We start from the raw sequence: 20,433 nt of genomic DNA, 5'->3' as shown, positions 1-20,433 counted from the left end.
AGCTAGCTTACTTACATTAGTTAGCTAGCTAGTTAAATAACAGGCTGATAGAAAAACAAGCTTTACAATCCAAATACTTTAATATCCTGACATTTTCTAATACAGTTCAACATAAAACATACCATTACCTTGACTGCAACGATCTCCTTCAAATAATCCAAGCCCCGCCTCCTAAAAACTTAAAATAATCCATGTCCCGCCTCCTGCTGGCACTGATTGGACAGATGAGAGAACCAATAAAATGCAATGCTGGACTAAAAGTCCAACCGGCATTTGGCACTATCCAGGACTGCATACCCCAGAAGTAGGCGGCAAAAAGCGTACAATGGAGTCCAATGGGAGTGTCGCCACTCTGTCTTTTCTCTGTCACTCTGGCGTCCAGTATCTTCACTTAAAGCTACACTTGACCTCCCAGCCGTGTTCACTCTTAAGAAAGATGTGTTGTTTTTGTGACACAATACATGTGTAAATCATAAAATAACACATTTTGCGTTGGTTTCTGCAAATAATGTGTTGCAAGTGGCACCCTCTTTAACACACCAGAATGTGTTACATTATTGGCCAATCACGTTGCGTATGTCTGCCCTCGTTCATTTGATTTATCTCACCCGCTTGCTAATCCTGCTATGGCCACGCCAAGACCCGCCATACGAAGCAGCTCGATTGGTTGGGGTTAGGCATTTCACCTCGAGCATGGACGCCTGGCAAATAGTGATTGAAGGGCGGGTCTTGGCGTAGCCATAGTAGTTCCCGCTTGTGCTGAGACAAACTCTTTGTTCTGGGATTAACCGACAGCTTCAGGAGCAGCAGAACTGATGAACAGGTAAAATATATGTTATTTTGCTTTTAACGTGATCATTCATAGCAGTATGATGTTTGGAAGTGAATATTCAATATTAAAATGTCGACTTGGCCCCGAAGCATAAGGTTAATGGCTGCAGTGAATGCTATGTAAGTTACCATTAATATACGAAGTTTAAGCTAACCGTTAACGTTAGCTAGCTCTGACTCATTTAGCTACATGCAGGCGGGGGAGAGTTTTAGTATTTAACATTAGGTTGATATTTCTCTTGACTGACATGCTAACTTAACACAGCTGTCTTAAGTTATGTTACATTAGCAAAGTCAATTTTGGCCGACAGAAAGCCATATCCGCTACAGTGCTTTATATTAATGTGCTGGAAATGATACCAAAAATGTTAAGCTTTGATAGCTAACATATCTAATATTATTGAATACAGCTAGCTAGCCAAGGATGTTATGTCTGTGCTCCAGCAACTAGCTAGCAAAACCTTTGAAAAGTCGTCATGAAGATTAAAGCCTTTTGATAAAAAGTTGACTTGTATTTTAATCTGTTAAATTTTATCCGTGTGGAATAAACTTCACATTTTGCTTTGTTGGGGCAGTTGATATTGAAATTGAAAATCGCGCCATGACTTTCTTGTTTGGCTGGCTTGCCCATTATGTACATCAGCGTTATGGCGCTTTTTTTTTTTTTTAAACCGTGCTAGAATAATTTTGCTTGCTATTGGATGAGATTATTGGTGCAGTTTAAAAAAAATATATAAATTAGGCCAGATGTAATATTTAACCTCTTGAAAATGGATAAGGGGGAAATATGTCAGACGTGCTTCTGACCATGTGCCATCATATGACACATTTAAGCAAGTGCAGTGTGTCTTTGCCACGCCATCTTGTAAATGTGCTATGAGTCGTCGAAATTCTAGAAAATAACAGAATAATAATGCATTGTTGCCAGACTTGTCAGTAAGTAACAAATCACTGGTTATTTTATAGTATAGAACTGTCACAAACTTGTTGAATTTGATATATCACAATATTATAAGTTAAATTTGATTCAAGTCAAGTTTATTACTTATGCAATATTTTTTATTCAACCAACGTTAATGTAATAGTAAAATTCTAAATGATATGCAAGTCATCATTCTTCATCATCATTTTATACATAAGTGAAGCTAAATTTGTTTTTCATCTCATAATTCAGACCTCCTGCCTTCTAGTTTTAAAGGGACTTGTTGCTATGAAGTTCTTCCTGTAAACTATGTATTTATGCCTTTTTCTTTTTTTTTGTCTTTGCAGTGGCCCAAATGGAGTCTTCTGAAAAGGACACTTATCCACCACCAGACCCTGGACCACTGGCAAAGAGAGTGCTTGTAGCCATTTATAAAGATGGCACTGAAACATGCAAGAAACTTTTTACTGTTGCAGATGCCTCACAGCTTTTGCAGGCCTGTCACTCAGAGTTTTCACATTCAGTGCAATTAGAAAGGTTTCTCAAGTACAACAATGACTTCCAAGACTACGTTGACTGTGACACAAGTACAGATGTTAAGGACTACGACAAGTTCCAAGTAAGGGTTGCGACAGTGGTCCAGCTGGAGTTTATGGAGGTTCAAAGACCACATGTGGAAATCGAAAAGGTGACCATTTTCAGTGACTTCCATACTTTTTCTTTATTTTTTTAACCTAGCAAACTGTAGCTGACATAATCCACTTGCTTGTTCTTGTGTTTTGTAGAATGACATGGCTGCACAGCTAAAATCTCTTCTGGAAACAAAGGCTCCAGACGTACTGACTGAACATCAACATACAGGCACACTATCCACCAACAGCAGAAAGAAGCTTGTCAAATTAAGTGTCTGTGACCTTGTAGAGAAACATGGATTGTAAGTTGGAAAGACTAATATACTTTTTTATTTAATTTCTAAGTCAAAGTATCTACTTTGTAAGCGTTCAGGTCTGAGCACAGGTGGATTAAAAAAAACTATAGTATGTTCTCTATTCCCCTATTATTATTATTATTATTAGACAACACTGTGTTGCATAATATGCAATATGAACAGATATACATTACCAAAAGTATAAAGCAATATATACAGTGAATATTTAGGCATTAAATTTGTGAAGGGCATGACATTTTATTTGTTTTGCTCTCCAGTTACCCCTCTACAGCAGAGAAACTACATTTGGCTAAATCGTTAACCACACCCTTCCCATCACTGAATGTGATGGTGTCTGAGAGGGTAAAGGATTTGTAAGTATTTATACATTATTAAACATGCTGAGTAAAAATAGTACCTATAAAGGTACTACATATTGCTTAATTAAACCAGTGAACTACATTTTTTGCTTTGCAGTTAGTAATTTCATATATTACACAAGGTTTTTGAATGCTACTAGGAGAAATTATCAAAGTTTTTAAATGTAGTTATTTTGTTACTCTTTTTTTTTTTTTTGTAGGAACATTTCTATGATCCTGTATCGCATAAAGGCTTCATAGAAATGAAGTTACGAAATATCAGACGGAATCTGGAGGAGAGCCAGCGGCGCTACCAGAAGAGAAGGATGCCTTGTGGAGCAGCAACAGCAGCTCAGCCTTCAGAGGACGAAGACCCAAGCGAGTGGTTGACGGTCATTAAAAGAATGAAGCCATCACCTGAGAATATGGGCCCAATTAAGACCGCAATGGAAAAGACTTTCAGCCACCGCAGAAATTGGATCAGCACCCAGTCACCTACGGTTGCAGACATAGTCCAACAGTACCCCCGTTTCATAGACATCCCAAGCCTGGTAAGACTGATCTTTTCCCAAGTGTTCAAAGATATGAGCTTTGAAATGGACCTTGAACGTGGTCAACAATCTAAAATTAAAGTAAAAAAAAAATGTACATGTGGTTGCTGTTTCGTATGCCAGCTAGATGTGGAGTTTGGAAGATTGTTCGATGGGAAGGCAGAGATGTTCATAAGGAGGTGGGAGTCGTCCATTATCCCAAAACTGAAGCAGATTGCCATTTTGGAGAAGGGTGGAGTGTCCTCCTTGTTGGATCAAACTGGAAACCAGAATGATGGTAAGTAGTACATTTTATTACTTCCTTGCTGTCCTAGTTTGTCGTACTTATATTAATTATCAACTAAATGTAATCATCCTAAATATAGTAACCCTTTTCCCTGTGCTGTTTTTGAAAAGATGAGCTTTGCTACAGTATGCTGCAAGTTCTCACTCACCTGCTTCCACCAACGGCTTCAGGAAGAGGTCCAGCGGCCTCAAGCCGATGTAGTGTGAAGTCAGCTGTGTCATACCTACTGAACTTTGTGCAGGTATGTATACTTACACAAAAGTTTGGTAATCTCTCCCAAAATCATACATTACAATTATCTTATTTTAAAAGATCATAGCTGGACTACTAGAACTGAAACAATTTGACAAATATGTAGGATATTTCTATTTTTGCAGATTTACAATCTGTCAACATCAGTAGAATTCTTTTTCTCCAACTGTCCTAGGATCTCTCTTAACCTTAATTAAATGCATATGTTGCATTGTTTAACACTGTCATCTTATGTTAGCTCCTTGATGTTTTTCAGTCTTGAAATGTGTTTGTTTACTTTTTTTAAGCACGGGACCAGCATCCCCTCCCTTTGTGATGTTGATGATGGATCCTTGAGGCCCCCTCAGCAGAGCCATCAGCCACAGTTAGTGTGCATCGGTCATCTGTCCAGCCAAGCACGCCAGTTTGTCATTGTTGCCAGAAGTGACAAGGTTGCCATTCCACTGCATGATGACAGCCTAACCTGTGCCCTGGATAAGCTGTTCAAGTTTTTTTGGGTATGCAATGTTGCTTATCCTACTCAGCTTACTTCAGTTTTCATATTTCTCGAGCATATCTATGACTTGCCAGTGTCTAAGACAGCGAGACGATCCAAAGTGATGGAACTCATTGGAAAGCTTCAGGTTTTGGCCTAACTCAACTAGCATGTATTGTTCCGGGCCTAAACCCGCAAGTAAAAAGTTTCAGTTTCCAGTGAGATCAGGAAACTTCGCTGGCATCTACGTGTAGTACACTCTTTATCTGACAGTCAGGACTATACCATTATTTGCAGTCAAAATGGCTGCCAGAGGACTTACCATAATCTGAATTCCTACTCAAGGCATCTTTCAAGGGAGCATTTATCTGGCGACACTTGCGCAAGCAGTTTGTCTAACCAGACTTTAGACAATGCAACCATCCATGAAACAGATGTGACACCAGACACTGCAATATCAGATAGGGACATTGATGTAGAGACAGACTTGTCTTCATCTAAATCTAAAGGTGCAGAACTAAGTAGCTATGCAGCAACTTTTGTCGCACAAATGTACTCTGCTTCAAATGCAACTTTAAGTGATGTCCAAAGGAGTGTTACTTGCACCAAAGAACTATTGGACAGGACAGTAGATAGCCTTCAAGCATCTACCACTTCATTGCTAAGGACTTATTCACTACCACAAGACAATGAGGATGTTGTTTTATTAATGAAAGACTTTGAAAGTGCGCGAAATGTATTTAACGATTTGGACACCCCCTATAAAATGACAAAATATTTTGAAAATAAGTATTCTCTTGTGAAGCCAACGGAAATCTTCCTAGGCCATAGAGCTGACACCACAATAAGACATGGATTAGTCAAACAATCACTAACAGCTAATACCTTTCAGTATATTTCCATACTTGAGACACTGAAATTTATATTTTGCAATGAGAAAATGCAGACCTTGTATTTGCAATCTCACAAGAGTACAGATGGAAAGATGCGGGATTACTGTGACGGTGCTCACTTTGCCAGTCATGACTTGTACAAAAGACATCCAAATGCACTACAGATTCAACTTTACTTTGATGATGTGGAAACCACAAATCCTCTGGGGTCAAAAACAAAGATTCATAAAATGGGGGCTGTGTATTTCTCTTTAAGAAACCTGCCACCTCAGTACAACTCAAGCTTAGCAAATATCCATCTCTGCCTTCTGTTCAATTCCATTGACCGAGAAACCTATGGTTTTGGAAAGATACTTGAACCACTCCTGGATGACATTAGATTTCTGGAATGTCATGGTATAGAGTGCATAAAAAGGGAGAATTGCACTTGCTGTTTGGAACAGTATGTCTGTTAACAGGTGACAATTTAGCAATTCATTCATTATGTGGTTATTTGGAAAGCTTTTCCGCCAACAAGTGCCGCCATATTTGCATGGTTCATAAGAATATCTCACAAATGGTATTTGATGAAAACAACTTTGAAAGACGAAACCGAGACAATTACCAGCACCATGTTGCTTTAAATGATGGAACTGTGACAGGAATCAAAGAAGATTCATGCTTGAATATTCTACAGTACTTTCATGTAACCGAAAAATGCGGGTGTTGACATAATGCACGATGGTCCCGAAGGGAGTTGCACCTTTAGAGGTCAAACTACTACTGCACAATACATTTATGAGGAAAAGCTTTTGAACCTGGAACAATTAAATGAAAGAATAGTCAGCTTTGATTATGGGTATTCAAATGAAAAAAACAAACCCAGTGTCATCCTCAATTTGAGGACATCTGAGACTGCAATTAGACAGACTGCAGCACAAATGTGGTGTCTTATACAAGTCTTACCTTTCCTACTTGGAGACCTGGTGAATCCAGAGAGCCTACACTGGCAATTATTTGTATTGCTTCGTGAAATATGCAGCATCATTTTTGCACCTATTGTAACAACTGGACTTGCTGTGTATTTAAAGCAGCTTATTATAGACCATCATAAAATGTTCAAAGAAATCTACCCAAACATAAAACTGATCCCTAAACACCATTTTATGACACATTATCCAAGCATGATGGTTTTATTTGGACCACTATCCAAACTATGGTGTATGCGGTTTGAAGCGAAACACAACCCTCTGAAAAGACAAGCACATGTTGTCTGCAATTTTAAGAATATATCAAAGACACTGGCCTACAAAAACCAGGTTCAGCAAATGCATTGCTGGAGATCCGGACAACCACTGGGTAACAAAATGTGCGTCACAAATGCTTTTCCAGTTATTCTCAGATCCCTAGACAATGGTGAACACTTGATTGATCATCTCAGGTCAACACTTAATGAGGACTTTTCAGAAATGATGTGCGTTTCTCACATGGTGACATTGTATGGACAGACATACAGAACAGGGACAGTTGTTGTAATGTCAGCAGACACTGATGAACCAGCCTTAGGAGAAATAGTTCATCTTCTCCCACAGGTAGACAAAGGCACTGCTCTAGCTTTTGTACGGGTTGTAAATGTGAACTTTTTTGATGACCACATGTATGCTTATGCTGTTGAAAGAGTTGATGAGTTCAAACTTATAAGGATTCCTTGTGATTTGTCTGATTTTAGACCGCTTGATTTTTATACAGGTTTTAGGGAAAATGAGATTTATATCAACCCAAGATATGCACTTTTGTGCTGATGTTTTGTTTTATGAAATGTTGACTAAATCTCAAGGGGAAATCAGATTCCAAGATGTATATTTTGTAGTCTTGATGTTTTGTGTCTATTGAATTCAAAATGTAATGTTGACTAAATGTCAAGATGTTTAGAAAAATAAATTTCTCAAAATAATTAGTGGCATATTCATTTGATTTAATTCTGTGTAGAATAACATGCTTGTTTTGTATGACATTTCTGATTACTGTAACTTTTCACAATACATGAATGTGCTAATAATTGCACAATATTTCACGTAAACACATAACTGTGTTAGTATTTACACATTAATACACATCTATGTGTTAATCTATCTTGCACAGAAAGTGTGTTAATATCCTTGACACACTTAATGTGTCAAAACTAACATAACAAGTGTTGTCCCAAATACAACTCATTGATGTGTAGGAAATTAACACAGCTTGTGTTAATTTTGACACATCCTTTATAAGAGTGTTGGTGCTTTTCGGAGAATGTTTTATGAAGCTGTCCGACACATGATTGGTTGTGGTGTTAGAGAGTAGTCCTCCCCCCTAAAGTGCTTTGAGTGTCTATGATAAAGCGCTATATAAATGCAATGAATTATTATTATTATTTATTATTATTATTATTATTATTATTATGTGGCTTGCTAGATATGTAATTGTGCTAACAGACCCTCCAAGAAGTCTACACTCCAGTTCTTTTGGGGAGTGAAATATTTTATTTAACGTTAACATTATTAGCATGTTAATTAACTAATTAGCTTTAGAGCTGTCACAATTTCAGCAGGTGGACCCAAATGCAAGACTCTTCCAGGTAGAAGTGCAGAACAAACACTTTACTTAGACTAAACAACTACAAACTCACAACTACAAATGAACAGGACTCTCACAAGACAAACAGAGAGAGATGAACCAACAACAGACAAAGGAACACGGGTGTAGAAATACTCAGACCAATAAACAGAAAGACAGGGGATTGGACAAGACAGTAACGAGCAACAGGTGAGAGTAGAAACGGAGGGAAACTAACGAGACAATTGGGAACAGGTGAGAACAGAAGTGGAGGGAAACTAACAAGAGAGGAAGTTCAGACCATATAAGGGGATGGGCGGAGACAAAGACAGATGACAGACAGGTAACAACAGAACACATGGAACACAGCAACAAGCACAAATAACAACAAAATACGCAAAAAGGCCACAAGAGTGGCACAAAGGCAATCAGTCTCAGCCAGATCCTGACAGGAGCAAGACGCCCAGCTAATGGGAGCCAAGTTAGCCACAGTTAGTATCGTTAAATCGGCATGCACCAAAGTCAAAACGTACCTTAGACACACATAGACAAGTGCTTAAATGTAGCTGGATAATACTGTTGAACAAAAGGTGTTCTTGTAAGGGTTGGAAAATAAAGGTTCACCACATTATCTGGGAACGTGCTGGCTGTGGATCGTCAGCAGCAGGAACCGACTTAGCAGCGCCGCGGAGCTCTGCTCCTTCTATTAGGCAGTCCCTCCAGAAAAACGCAATTATGCGATCGCATAATTCAATGCATAATCAGCCAAAGTCCGCATATTCTATTCTATATATTCTATATATAGAGAATATGCAGGGGACACATTTTTTCAAATATGCCGCGCACTTCTCGCGCATAAATTGCCGATTTCCGCAAGAAAATACGCGGTGCTTGCATGATTTCATAATCCCCGCGATTCGTTTGCAAAAAGTCACATATATCTTAGCAGAAAGTTGAAATTTTTTGCGTTTACTTCCACACAAGAGCAGCCATTCTCCGCTACGTGGGAACGTTATAAAGTGACGTAATTACGCGACGTGAACATCATCGAAAAGCAGGTGTTGGAGGTTGAATTTGACATGTACTTTGAGTCTCTTTAGTTGGTATCAGAAAGCTATCTTAATATCTGATGTCTACTCAAATTTCTTTAAGTGCTCCTGCTATCTATATTATTAACGATTTTTGAAAGTCTGTCTCTTTTGTATCTTTTACTTCCCTCTGTTTAGACTATTACTTTTATTTTTACTTTAATATTATATTATTTGTATATATTTTTGTATCTTATTTGTTTACTTATTGCAATGCAAATCACTTTTTCTTCTCTTTGTCATCAAACCGTTCTTGCAAGTTCCCGAAATTTTTGCAAGTTCCCGCAGTTTCATTGCATAAAATTGCATAAATATCCCACATATTCCATCGCATTTTTTAAGAAAACATGCCACATAATCAAGGATTTTTGCCCGCAACAGTCACAAAAAAACTTTTTGCGTTTTTCTGGAAGGACTGATTAGGGGGGTGCAATCTGTTTGCACAGACAAGTGCATTTAGTCGTGTGCATTCCTATTTTAAGAAGGCAGTGTTTTTTTGCGCAACACCTGTCAGCTATCGTCAGTAAAATCATATTATGTGGCAAACACTGTCTGGTAGATATTTTGAGAGAGAGAGGTGTTAGTAAAATTCCTGGTCTTTTCATTATTCTCACTCTCTGGTCTGGAGCCTTGGCGTAGGCCTCATCTTGAATAGAATTATTAGAATCAGAATAAAGTATACTTTAACTATAGGCTTTTCCATCTTTCATATGTCCGTGTGTGAGAAACCACGAGAGAAGTCACGTGACTGGGGGCAGTGGGCATCGCTGATGGCAAGATTGGATGATATAGTGATTTAATTTGATAACTTTGGTAATGATGGTCATATTATCGTAATGATGCAACCACAACACAGAAAAAAGAAAGAAAGAAAAGTTTATTCAGGCTCTTTCCCCAGAGGGGCAGCTAAGCCAAACAGGGCAAACGGGCTGTTGCCCGGGCAACAATAGCCCGTACCGGTGTGCATGTCCCTGGATATGTGCATGTGTTCAGCTTGTGTTGTGTAAACTGACCTGAATGGGATACATTTCTAATGATGTTCAAATACATAAAACTCAATTGTTATGAAAAACCTTGCTTCATTTGTATATTTGTTGAATTTTTTTCTACTCTTGATTATGATTGATTTTTTTTTAAATAACATTTTATAAAAATAAAAAAAGTGATCTAACAAAGGTAAAGGGCAAATATTATATGCTGTTTGTATTGCTTGTAATTGTGATGAAGTAAACGTCTGTTGAGTGTTTTAACATAAAATTGTTTGATTGTGTTGAATTAAAAACCCAAAAATGCAGCGGGTCCAGCAGACCCACGAACACTGGCTGAATAATACAAATATGAACACCACACAAGGGTTTTAAAGAAATGCCAATAAACCAGAGGCTTGCTGTGTGGACTAGCCAGGCCCTCTTCCGCAGCGCTGTGAAGGAAAGTCTAATAATGCGAGACTAATGATACTTGAACTCAACTGCCAGAATGAATACACCCCCACATCGCCCCTTCAGATGCTCCGCCCCCAGAGTCACGGACAGATAAGCATATGAGTAATCAGAGGTGCAATGTCCTGTTCTTCTCTTTGCTTACGTTGGAACAGTCGGCCACTCATACTCCCATAACCAGTTTTGGGAAAGTTCACTTTCTACATGAACTAGTTCAAAGTTCAATTCACAAATTTAATTCATACTTCAAAATTTTGAACTAAGTTCACAGTTCCAAAAATTAACTAGTTCATAGTTCTTTTTTTCCATATGTTGCTGCAAGCTATTATTTTTCAAAATTATTGCCACAGCCCATATAGAACCACAGACTGCAATTATTTTATCAGTTTTAACAGTGAAACTATGCGTCAGATTTCATCTTCATATCCAATCAGTTCAATGTGCCATTTCAGGTTTGCTCTGGATGTGACTGAAGTGCTGATTTTCTTTTTGAAACCAGTTGGGCAAAGTTTTCACAGAAATGAAAGATTTTTTCCCATCCTCACCGACCTTGTCATAAAACTCGTTTAAATGATCATAAGGAGCCTGCTTGCTGCTTCCAAAGGGTAAGCTTCGCTTCAGAACTCGAACCTTTATGCGTAGCCATTTTGATGCTACAAAAACGATCACCTCCCGTTAGCATTCCATTGACTGCCATTCATTTTGATGTCCCTTTGACAGCGAGTAATGTTACATCTGAAGCGTTTAAAGACTCTCTTTGTCCATTGTTTATTTCTAAAGAAACACGACAATGTATAAAAGGCTCCATTACCTTGTATCTCACATTATAGCTCCGAAGCAGACGTTTTTGTAAAAATAGGCTAACGATTGTGTCACATAGTAGAAGAATTACCGTATAGTACAGGAGAAGCTCGCAGGCAGTTTCGACTTACATGAGCTGTTTAGGTTTAATTACTAATGTTAACTAGCATTTTAGTTAGCAATAATTAGCCTGTACCCATGTTATCGAAAAGTATAAAGCAATATATACAGTGAATATTTAGGCATTAAATTTGTGAAGGGCATGACATTTTATTTGTTTTGCTCTCCAGTTACCCCTCTACAGCAGAGAAACTACATTTGGCTAAATCGTTAACCACACTCTTCCCATCACTGAATGTGATGGTGTCTGGAGAGGGTAAAGGATTTGTAAGTATTTATACATTATTAAACATGCTGAGTAAAAATAGTACCTATAAAGGTACTACATATTGCTTAATTAAACCAGTGAACTACATTTTTTGCTTTGCAGTTAGTAATTTCATATATTACACAAGGTTTTTGAATGCTACTAGGAGAAATTATCAAAGTTTTTAAATGTAGTTATAAATCGTTAACCACACTCTTCCCATCACTGAATGTGATGGTGTCTGGAGAGGGTAAAGGATTTGTAAGTATTTATACATTATTAAACATGCTGAGTAAAAATAGTACCTATAAAGGTACTACATATTGCTTAATTAAACCAGTGAACTACATTTTTTGCTTTGCAGTTAGTAATTTCATATATTACACAAGGTTTTTGAATGCTACTAGGAGAAATTATCAAAGTTTTTAAATGTAGTTATAAATCGTTAACCACACTCTTCCCATCACTGAATGTGATGGTGTCTGGAGAGGGTAAAGGATTTGTAAGTATTTATACATTATTAAACATGCTGAGTAAAAATAGTACCTATAAAGGTACTACATATTGCTTAATTAAACCAGTGAACTACATTTTTTGCTTTGCAGTTAGTAATTTCATATATTACACAAGGTTTTTGAATGCTACTAGGAGAAATTATCAAAGTTTTTAAATGTAGTTATTTTGTTACTCTTTTTTTTTTTTTTTGTAGGAACATTTCTATGATCCTGTATCGCATAAAGGCTTCATAGAAATGAAGTTACGAAATATCAGACGGAATCTGGAGGAGAGCCAGCGGCGCTACCAGAAGAGAAGGATGCCTTGTGGAGCAGCAACAGCAGCTCAGCCTTCAGAGGACGAAGACCCAAGCGAGTGATTGACGGTCATTAAAAGAATGAAGCCATCACCTGAGAATATGGGCCCAATTAAGACCGCAATGGAAAAGACTTTCAGCCACCGCAGAAATTGGATCAGCACCCAGTCACCTACGGTTGCAGACATAGTCCAACAGTACCCCCGTTTCATAGACATCCCAAGCCTGGTAAGACTGATCTTTTCCCAAGTGTTCAAAGATATGAGCTTTGAAATGGACCTTGAACGTGGTCAACAATCTAAAATTAAAGTAAAAAAAAAATGTACATGTGGTTGCTGTTTCGTATGCCAGCTAGATGTGGAGTTTGGAAGATTGTTCGATGGGAAGGCAGAGATGTTCATAAGGAGGTGGGAGTCGTCCATTATCCCAAAACTGAAGCAGATTGCCATTTTGGAGAAGGGTGGAGTGTCCTCCTTGTTGGATCAAACTGGAAACCAGAATGATGGTAAGTAGTACATTTTATTACTTCCTTGCTGTCCTAGTTTGTGCGTTTATATTAATTATCAACTAAATGTAATCATCCTAAATATAGTAACCCTTTTCCTGCTCCTTTTTTGAAAAGATGAGCTTTGCTACAGTATGCTGCAAGTTCTCACTCACCTGCTTCCACCAAGCCCGCTTCAGGAAGAGGTCCAGCGGCCTCAAGCCGATGTAGTGTGAAGTCAGCTGTGTCATACCTATTGAACTTTGTGCAGGTATGTATACTTACACAAAAGTTTGGTAATCTCTCCCAAAATCATACATTACAATTATCTTATTTTTAAAAGATCATAGCTGGACTACTAGAACTGAAACAATTTGACAAATATGTAGGATATTTCTATTTTGCAGATTTACAATCTGTCAACATCAGTAGAATTCTTTTTCTCCAACTGTCCTAGGATCTCTCTTAACCTTAATTAAATGCATATGTTGCATTGTTTAACACTGTCATCTTATGTTAGCTCCTTGATGTTTTTCAGTCTTGAAATGTGTTTGTTTACTTTTTTAAGCCGCCGGACCAGCATCCCCTCCCTTTGTGATGTTGATGATGGATCCTTGAGGCCCCCTCAGCAGAGCCATCAGCCACAGTTAGTGTGCATCGGTTCATCTGTCCAGCCAAGCACGCCAGTTTGTCATTGTTGCCAGAAGTGACAAGGTTGCCATTCCACTGCATGATGACAGCCTAACCTGTGCCCTGGATAAGCTGTTCAAGTTTTTTGGGTATGCAATGTTGCTTATCCTACTCCGCTTACTTCAGTTTTCATATTTCTCGAGCACATCTATGACTTGCCAGTGTCTAAGACAGCGAAACGATCCAAAGTGATGGAACTCATTGGAAAGCTTCAGGTTTTGGCCTAACTCATTAGCATGTATTGTTGCCCGGTATGTAAACAGCCAGTTTCCAGTGAGATCAGGAAACTTCGCTGGCATCTACGTGTAGTACACTCTTTATCTGACAGTCAGGACTATACCATTATTTGCAGTTAAAATGGGTGCGCAGAGGACTTACCATAATCTGAATTCCTACTCAAGGCATCTTTCAAGGGAGCATTTATCGCGACACTTGCGCAAGCCAGTTTGTCTAACCAGACTTTAGACAATGCAACCATCCATGAAACAGATGTGACACCAGACACTGCAATATCAGATAGGGACATTGATGTAGAGACAGACTTGTCTTCATCTAAATCTAAAGGTGCAGAACTAAGTAGCTATGCAGCAACTTTTTTGTCGCCACAAATGTACTCTGCTTCAAATGCAACTTTAAGTGATGTCCAAAGGAGTGTTACTTGCACCAAAGAACTATTGGACAGGACAGTAGATAGCCTTCAAGCATCTACCACTTCATTGCTAAGGACTTATTCACTACCACAAGACAATGAGGATGTTGTTTTATTAATGAAAGACTTTGAAAGTGCGCGAAATGTATTTAACGATTTGGACACCCCCTATAAAATGACTAAATATTTTGAAAATAAGTATTCTCTTGTGAAGCCAACGGAAATCTTCCTAGGCCATAGAGCTGACACCACAAAAAGACATGGATTAGTCAAACAATCACTAACAGCTAATACCTTTCAGTATATTTCCATACTTGAGACACTGAAATTTATATTTTGCAATGAGAAAATGCAGACCTTGTATTTGCAATCTCACAAGAGTACAGATGGAAAGATGCAGGATTACTGTGACGGTGCTCACTTTGCCAGTCATGACTTGTACAAAAGACATCCAAATGCACTACAGATTCAACTTTACTTTGATGATGTGGAAACCACAAATCCTCTGGGGTCAAAAACAAAGATTCATAAAATGGGGGCTGTGTATTTCTCTTTAAGAAACCTGCCACCTCAGTACAACTCAAGCTTAGCAAATATCCATCTCTGCCTTCTGTTCAATTCCATTGACCGAGAAACCTATGGTTTTGGAAAGATACTTGAACCACTCCTGGATGACATTAGATTTCTGGAATGTCATGGTATAGAGATTGACATAAAAGGAGAATTGCACTTGCTGTTTGGAACAGTATGTCTGTTAACAGGTGACAATTTAGCAATTCATTCATTATGTGGTTATTTGGAAAGCTTTTCTGCCAACAAGTTCTGCCATATTTGCATGGTTCATAAGAATATCTCACAAATGGTATTTGATGAAAACAACTTTGAAAGACGAAACCGAGACAATTACCAGCACCATGTTGCTTTAAATGATGGAACTGTGACAGGAATCAAAGAAGATTCATGCTTGAATATTCTACAGTACTTTCATGTAACCGAAAATGTGGGTGTTGACATAATGCACGATGTCCTCGAAGGAGTTGCACCTTTAGAGGTCAAACTACTACTTCGACAATACATTTATGAGAAAAAGCTTTTGAACCTGGAACAATTAAATGAAAGAATAGTCAGCTTTGATTATGGGTATTCAAATGAAAAAAACAAACCCAGTGTCATCCTCAATTTGAGGACATCTGAGACTGCAATTAGACAGACTGCAGCACAAATGTGGTGTCTTATACAAGTCTTACCTTTCCTACTTGGAGACCTGGTGAATCCAGAGAGCCTACACTGGCAATTATTTGTATTGCTTCGTGAAATATGCAGCATCATTTTTGCACCTATTGTAACAACTGGACTTGCTGTGTATTTAAAGCAGCTTATTATAGACCATCATAAAATGTTCAAAGAAATCTACCCAGACATAAAACTGATCCCTAAACACCATTTTATGACACATTATCCAAGCATGATGGTTTTATTTGGACCACTATCCAAACTATGGTGTATGCGGTTTGAAGCGAAACACAACCCTCTGAAAAGACAAGCACATGTTGTCTGCAATTTTAAGAATATATCAAAGACACTGGCCTACAAAAACCAGGTTCAGCAAATGCATTGCTGGAGATCCGGACAACCACTGGGTAACAAATGTGCGTGCCCAAATGCTTTTCCAGTTATTCTCAGATCCCTAGACAATGGTGAACACTTGATTGATCATCTCAGGTCAACACTTAATGAGGACTTTTCAGAAATGATGTGCGTTTCTCACATGGTGACATTGTATGGACAGACATACAGAACAGGGACAGTTGTTGTAATGTCAGCAGACACTGATGAACCAGCCTTAGGAGAAATAGTTCATCTTCTCCCACAGGTAGACAAAGGCACTGCTCTAGCTTTTGTACGGGTTGTAAATGTGAACTTTTTTGATGACCACATGTATGCTTATGCTGTTGAAAGAGTTGATGAGTTCAAACTTATAAGGATTCCTTGTGATTTGTCTGATTTTAGACCGCTTGATTTTTATACAGGTTTAAGGGAAAATGAGATTTATATCAACCCAAGATATGCACTTTTGTGCTGATGTTTTGTTTTATGAAATGTTGACTAAATCTCAAGGGGAAATCAGATTCCAAGATGTATATTTTGTAGTCTTGATGTTTTGTGTCTATTGAATTCAAAATGTAATGTTGACTAAATGTCAAGATGTTTAGAAAAATAAATTTCTCAAAATAATTAGTGGCATATTCATTTGATTTAATTCTGTGTAGAATAACATGCTTGTTTTGTATGACATTTCTGATTACTGTAACTTTTCACAATACATGAATGTGCTAATAATTGCACAATATTTCACGTAAACACATAACTGTGTTAGTATTTACACATTAATACACATCTATGTGTTAATCTATCTTGCACAGAAAGTGTGTTAATATCCTTGACACACTTAATGTGTCAAAACTAACATAACAAGTGTTGTCCCAAATACAACTCATTGATGTGTAGGAAATTAACACAGCTTGTGTTAATTTTGACACATCCTTTATAAGAGTGTTGGTGCTTTTCGGAGAATGTTTTATGAAGCTGTCCGACACATGATTGGTTGTGGTGTTAGAGAGTAGTCCTCCCCCCTAAAGTGCTTTGAGTGTCTATGATAACGCTATATAAGCACTAATTATTATATATTATTATTATTATTATTATTATTATTATTATTATTATTATTATGTGGCTTGCTAGATATGTAATTGTGCTAACAGACCCTCCAAGAAGTCTACACTCCAGTTCTTTTGGGGAGTGAAATATTTTATTTAACGTTAGCATTATTAGCATGTTAATTAACTAATTAGCTTTAGAGCTGTCACAATTTCAGCAGGTGGACCCAAATGCAAGACTCTTCCAGGTAGAAGTGCAGAACAAACACTTTACTTAGACTAAACAACTACAAACTCACAACTACAAATGAACAGGACTCTCACAAGACAAACAGAGAGAGATGAACCGACAACAGACAAAGGAACACGGGTGTAGAAATACTCAGACCAATAAACAGAAAGACAGGGGATTGGACAAGACAGTAACGAGCAACAGGTGAGAGTAGAAACGGAGGGAAACTAACGAGACAATTGGGAACAGGTGAGAACAGAAGTGGAGGGAAACTAACAAGAGAGGAAGTTCAGACCATATAAGGGGATGGGCGGAGACAAAGACAGATGACAGACAGGTAACAACAGAACACATGGAACACAGCAACAAGCACAAATAACAACAAAATACGCAAAAAGGCCACAAGAGTGGCACAAAGGCAATCAGTCTCAGCCAGATCCTGACAGGAGCAAGACGCCCAGCTAATGGGAGCCAAGTTAGCCACAGTTAGTAGCGTTAAATCGGCATGCACCGAAGTCAAAACGTAACTTAGACACACATAGACAAGTGCTTAAATGTAGCTGGATAATACTGTTGAACAAAAGGTGTTCTTGTAAGGGTTGGAAAATAAAGGTTCACCACATTATCTGGGAACGTGCTGGCTGTGGATCGTCAGCAGCAGGAACCGACTTAGCAGCGCCGCGGAGCTCTGCTCCTTCTATTAGGCAGTCCCTCCAGAAAAACGCAATTATGCGATCGCATAATTCAATGCATAATCAGCCAAAGTCCGCATATTCTATTCTATATATTCTATATATAGAGAATATGCAGGGGACACATTTTTTCAAATATGCCGCACTTTCGCCGCATAAATTGCCGATTTCCGCGCAAAATATGCGGTGCTTGCATGATTTCATAATCCCCGCATTTTCGTTGCAAAAAAGTCACATATATCTTAGCAGAAAGTTGAAATTTTTTGCGTTTACTTCACACAAGAGCAGCCATTCTCCCGTTGCCATGGGAACGTTATAAAGTGACGTAATTACGCGACGTGAACATCATCGAAAAGCAGGTGTTGGAGGTTGAATTTGACATGTACTTTGAGTCTCTTTAGTTGGTATCAGAAAGCTATCTTAATATCTGATGTCTACTCAAATTTCTTTAAGTGCTCCTGCTATCTATATTATTAACGATTTTTGAAAGTCTGTCTCTTTTGTATCTTTTACTTCCCTCTGTTTAGACTATTACTTTTATTTTTACTTTAATATTATATTATTTGTATATATTTTTGTATCTTATTTGTTTACTTATTGCAATGCAAATCACTTTTTCTTCTCTTTGTCATCAAACCGTTTTTGCAAGTTCCCGAAATTTTTGCAAGTTCCCGCAGTTTCATTGCATAAAATTGCATAAATATCCCACATATTCCATCGCATTTTTTAAGAAAACGTGCCACATAATCAAGGATTTTTGCCCGCAACAGTCACAAAAAAACTTTTTGCGTTTTTCTGGAAGGACTGATTAGGGGGGTGCAATCTGTTTGCACAGACAAGTGCATTTAGTCGTGTGCATTCCTATTTTAAGAAGGCAGTGTTTTTGCGCCAACACCTGTCAGCTATCGTCAGTAAAATCATATTATGTGGCAAACACTGTCTGGTAGATATTTTTGAGAGAGAGGGTGTTAGTAAAATTCCTGGTCTTTTCATTATTCTCACTCTCTGGTCTGGAGCCTTGGCGTAGTGCCTCATCTTGAATAGAATTATTAGAATCTGAATAAAGTATACTTTAACTATAGGCTTTTCCATCTTTCATATGTCCGTGTGTGAGAAACCACGAGGAGAATCACGTGACTGGGGGCAGTGGGCATCGCTGATGGCAAGATTGGATGATATAGTGATTTAATTTGATAACTTTGGTAATGATGGTCATATTTGTATTGATGCAACCACAACAGCAAAAAAGAGAAAGAAAGAAAAGTTTATTCAGGCTCTTTCACCAGAGGGGCAGCTAACCAGAGGCCACAGGCAAAAACGGGCAAAAGGGGCTTTTGCCCGGGAACAATAGCCGCATCGCCGGTGCGCATGTCCCTGGATATGTGCATGTGTTCAGCTTGTGTTGTGTAAACTGACCTGAATGGGATACATTTCTAATGATGTTCAAATACATAAAACTCAATTGTTATGAAAAACCTTGCTTCATTTGTATATTTGTTGAATTTTTTCTACTCTTGATTATGATTGATTTTTTTTTAAATAACATTTTATAAAAATAAAAAAAGTGATCTAACTAAGGTAAAGGGCAAATATTATATGCTGTTTGTATTGCTTGTAATTGTGATGAAGTAAACGTCTGTTGAGTGTTTTAACATAAAATTGTTTGATTGTGTTGAATTAAAAACCCAAAAATGCAGCGGGTCCAGCAGACCCACGAACACTGGCTGAATAATACAAATATGAACACCACACAAGGGTTTTAAAGAAATGCCAATAAACCAGAGGCTTGCTGTGTGGACTAGCCAGGCCCTCTTCCGCAGCGCTGTGAAGGAAAGTCTAATAATGCGAGACTAATGATACTTGAACTCAACTGCCAGAATGAATACACCCCCCACACGTCCCCTTCAGATGCTCCGGCCCCCAGAGTCACGGACAGATAAGCATATGAGTAATCAGAGGTGCAATGTCCTGTTCTTCTCTTTGCTTACGTTGGAACAGTCGGCCACTCATACTCCCATAACCAGTTTTGGGAAAGTTCACTTTCTACATGAACTAGTTCAAAGTTCAATTCACAAATTTAATTCATACTTCAAAATTTTGAACTAAGTTCACAGTTCCAAAAATTAACTAGTTCATAGTTCTTTTTTTCCATATGTTGCTGCAAGCTATTATTTTTCAAAATTATTGCCACAGCCCATATAGAACCACAGACTGCAATTATTTTATCAGTTTTAACAGTGAAACTATGCGTCAGATTTCATCTTCATATCCAATCAGTTCAATGTGCCATTTCAGGTTTGCTCTGGATGTGACTGAAGTGCTGATTTTCTTTTTGAAACCAGTTGGGCAAAGTTTTCACAGAAATGAAAGATTTTTTCCCATCCTCACCGACCTTGTCATAAAACTCGTTTAAATGATCATAAGGAGCCTGCTTGCTGCTTCCAAAGGGTAA

General features: G+C 38.1%; 1 protein-coding gene across 1 annotated transcript; it reads left to right on the top strand.

Annotated features, from left to right (window-relative positions):
- Positions 1–2,052: 2,052 nt before the first annotated feature.
- On the top strand, positions 2,053–4,764 carry LOC120551568. Its single transcript, XM_039789058.1, has 7 exons — positions 2,053–2,441; positions 2,539–2,687; positions 2,960–3,044; positions 3,262–3,591; positions 3,715–3,868; positions 3,988–4,118; positions 4,417–4,764. The coding sequence occupies exons 1-7, from the start codon at positions 2,109–2,111 to the stop codon at positions 4,762–4,764; spliced, it is 1,530 nt and encodes a 509-aa protein (XP_039644992.1). The 5' UTR covers positions 2,053–2,108.
- Positions 4,765–20,433: the final 15,669 nt, after the last annotated feature.

Source organism: Perca fluviatilis, chromosome 2 (assembly GCF_010015445.1).
Source record: "Perca fluviatilis chromosome 2, GENO_Pfluv_1.0, whole genome shotgun sequence".
Classification (NCBI taxonomy): Eukaryota; Metazoa; Chordata; class Actinopteri; order Perciformes; family Percidae; genus Perca; species Perca fluviatilis.
The sequence above is the reverse complement of the archived record's forward strand: the minus strand, read 5'-3'. Positions and strand labels throughout refer to the sequence as shown.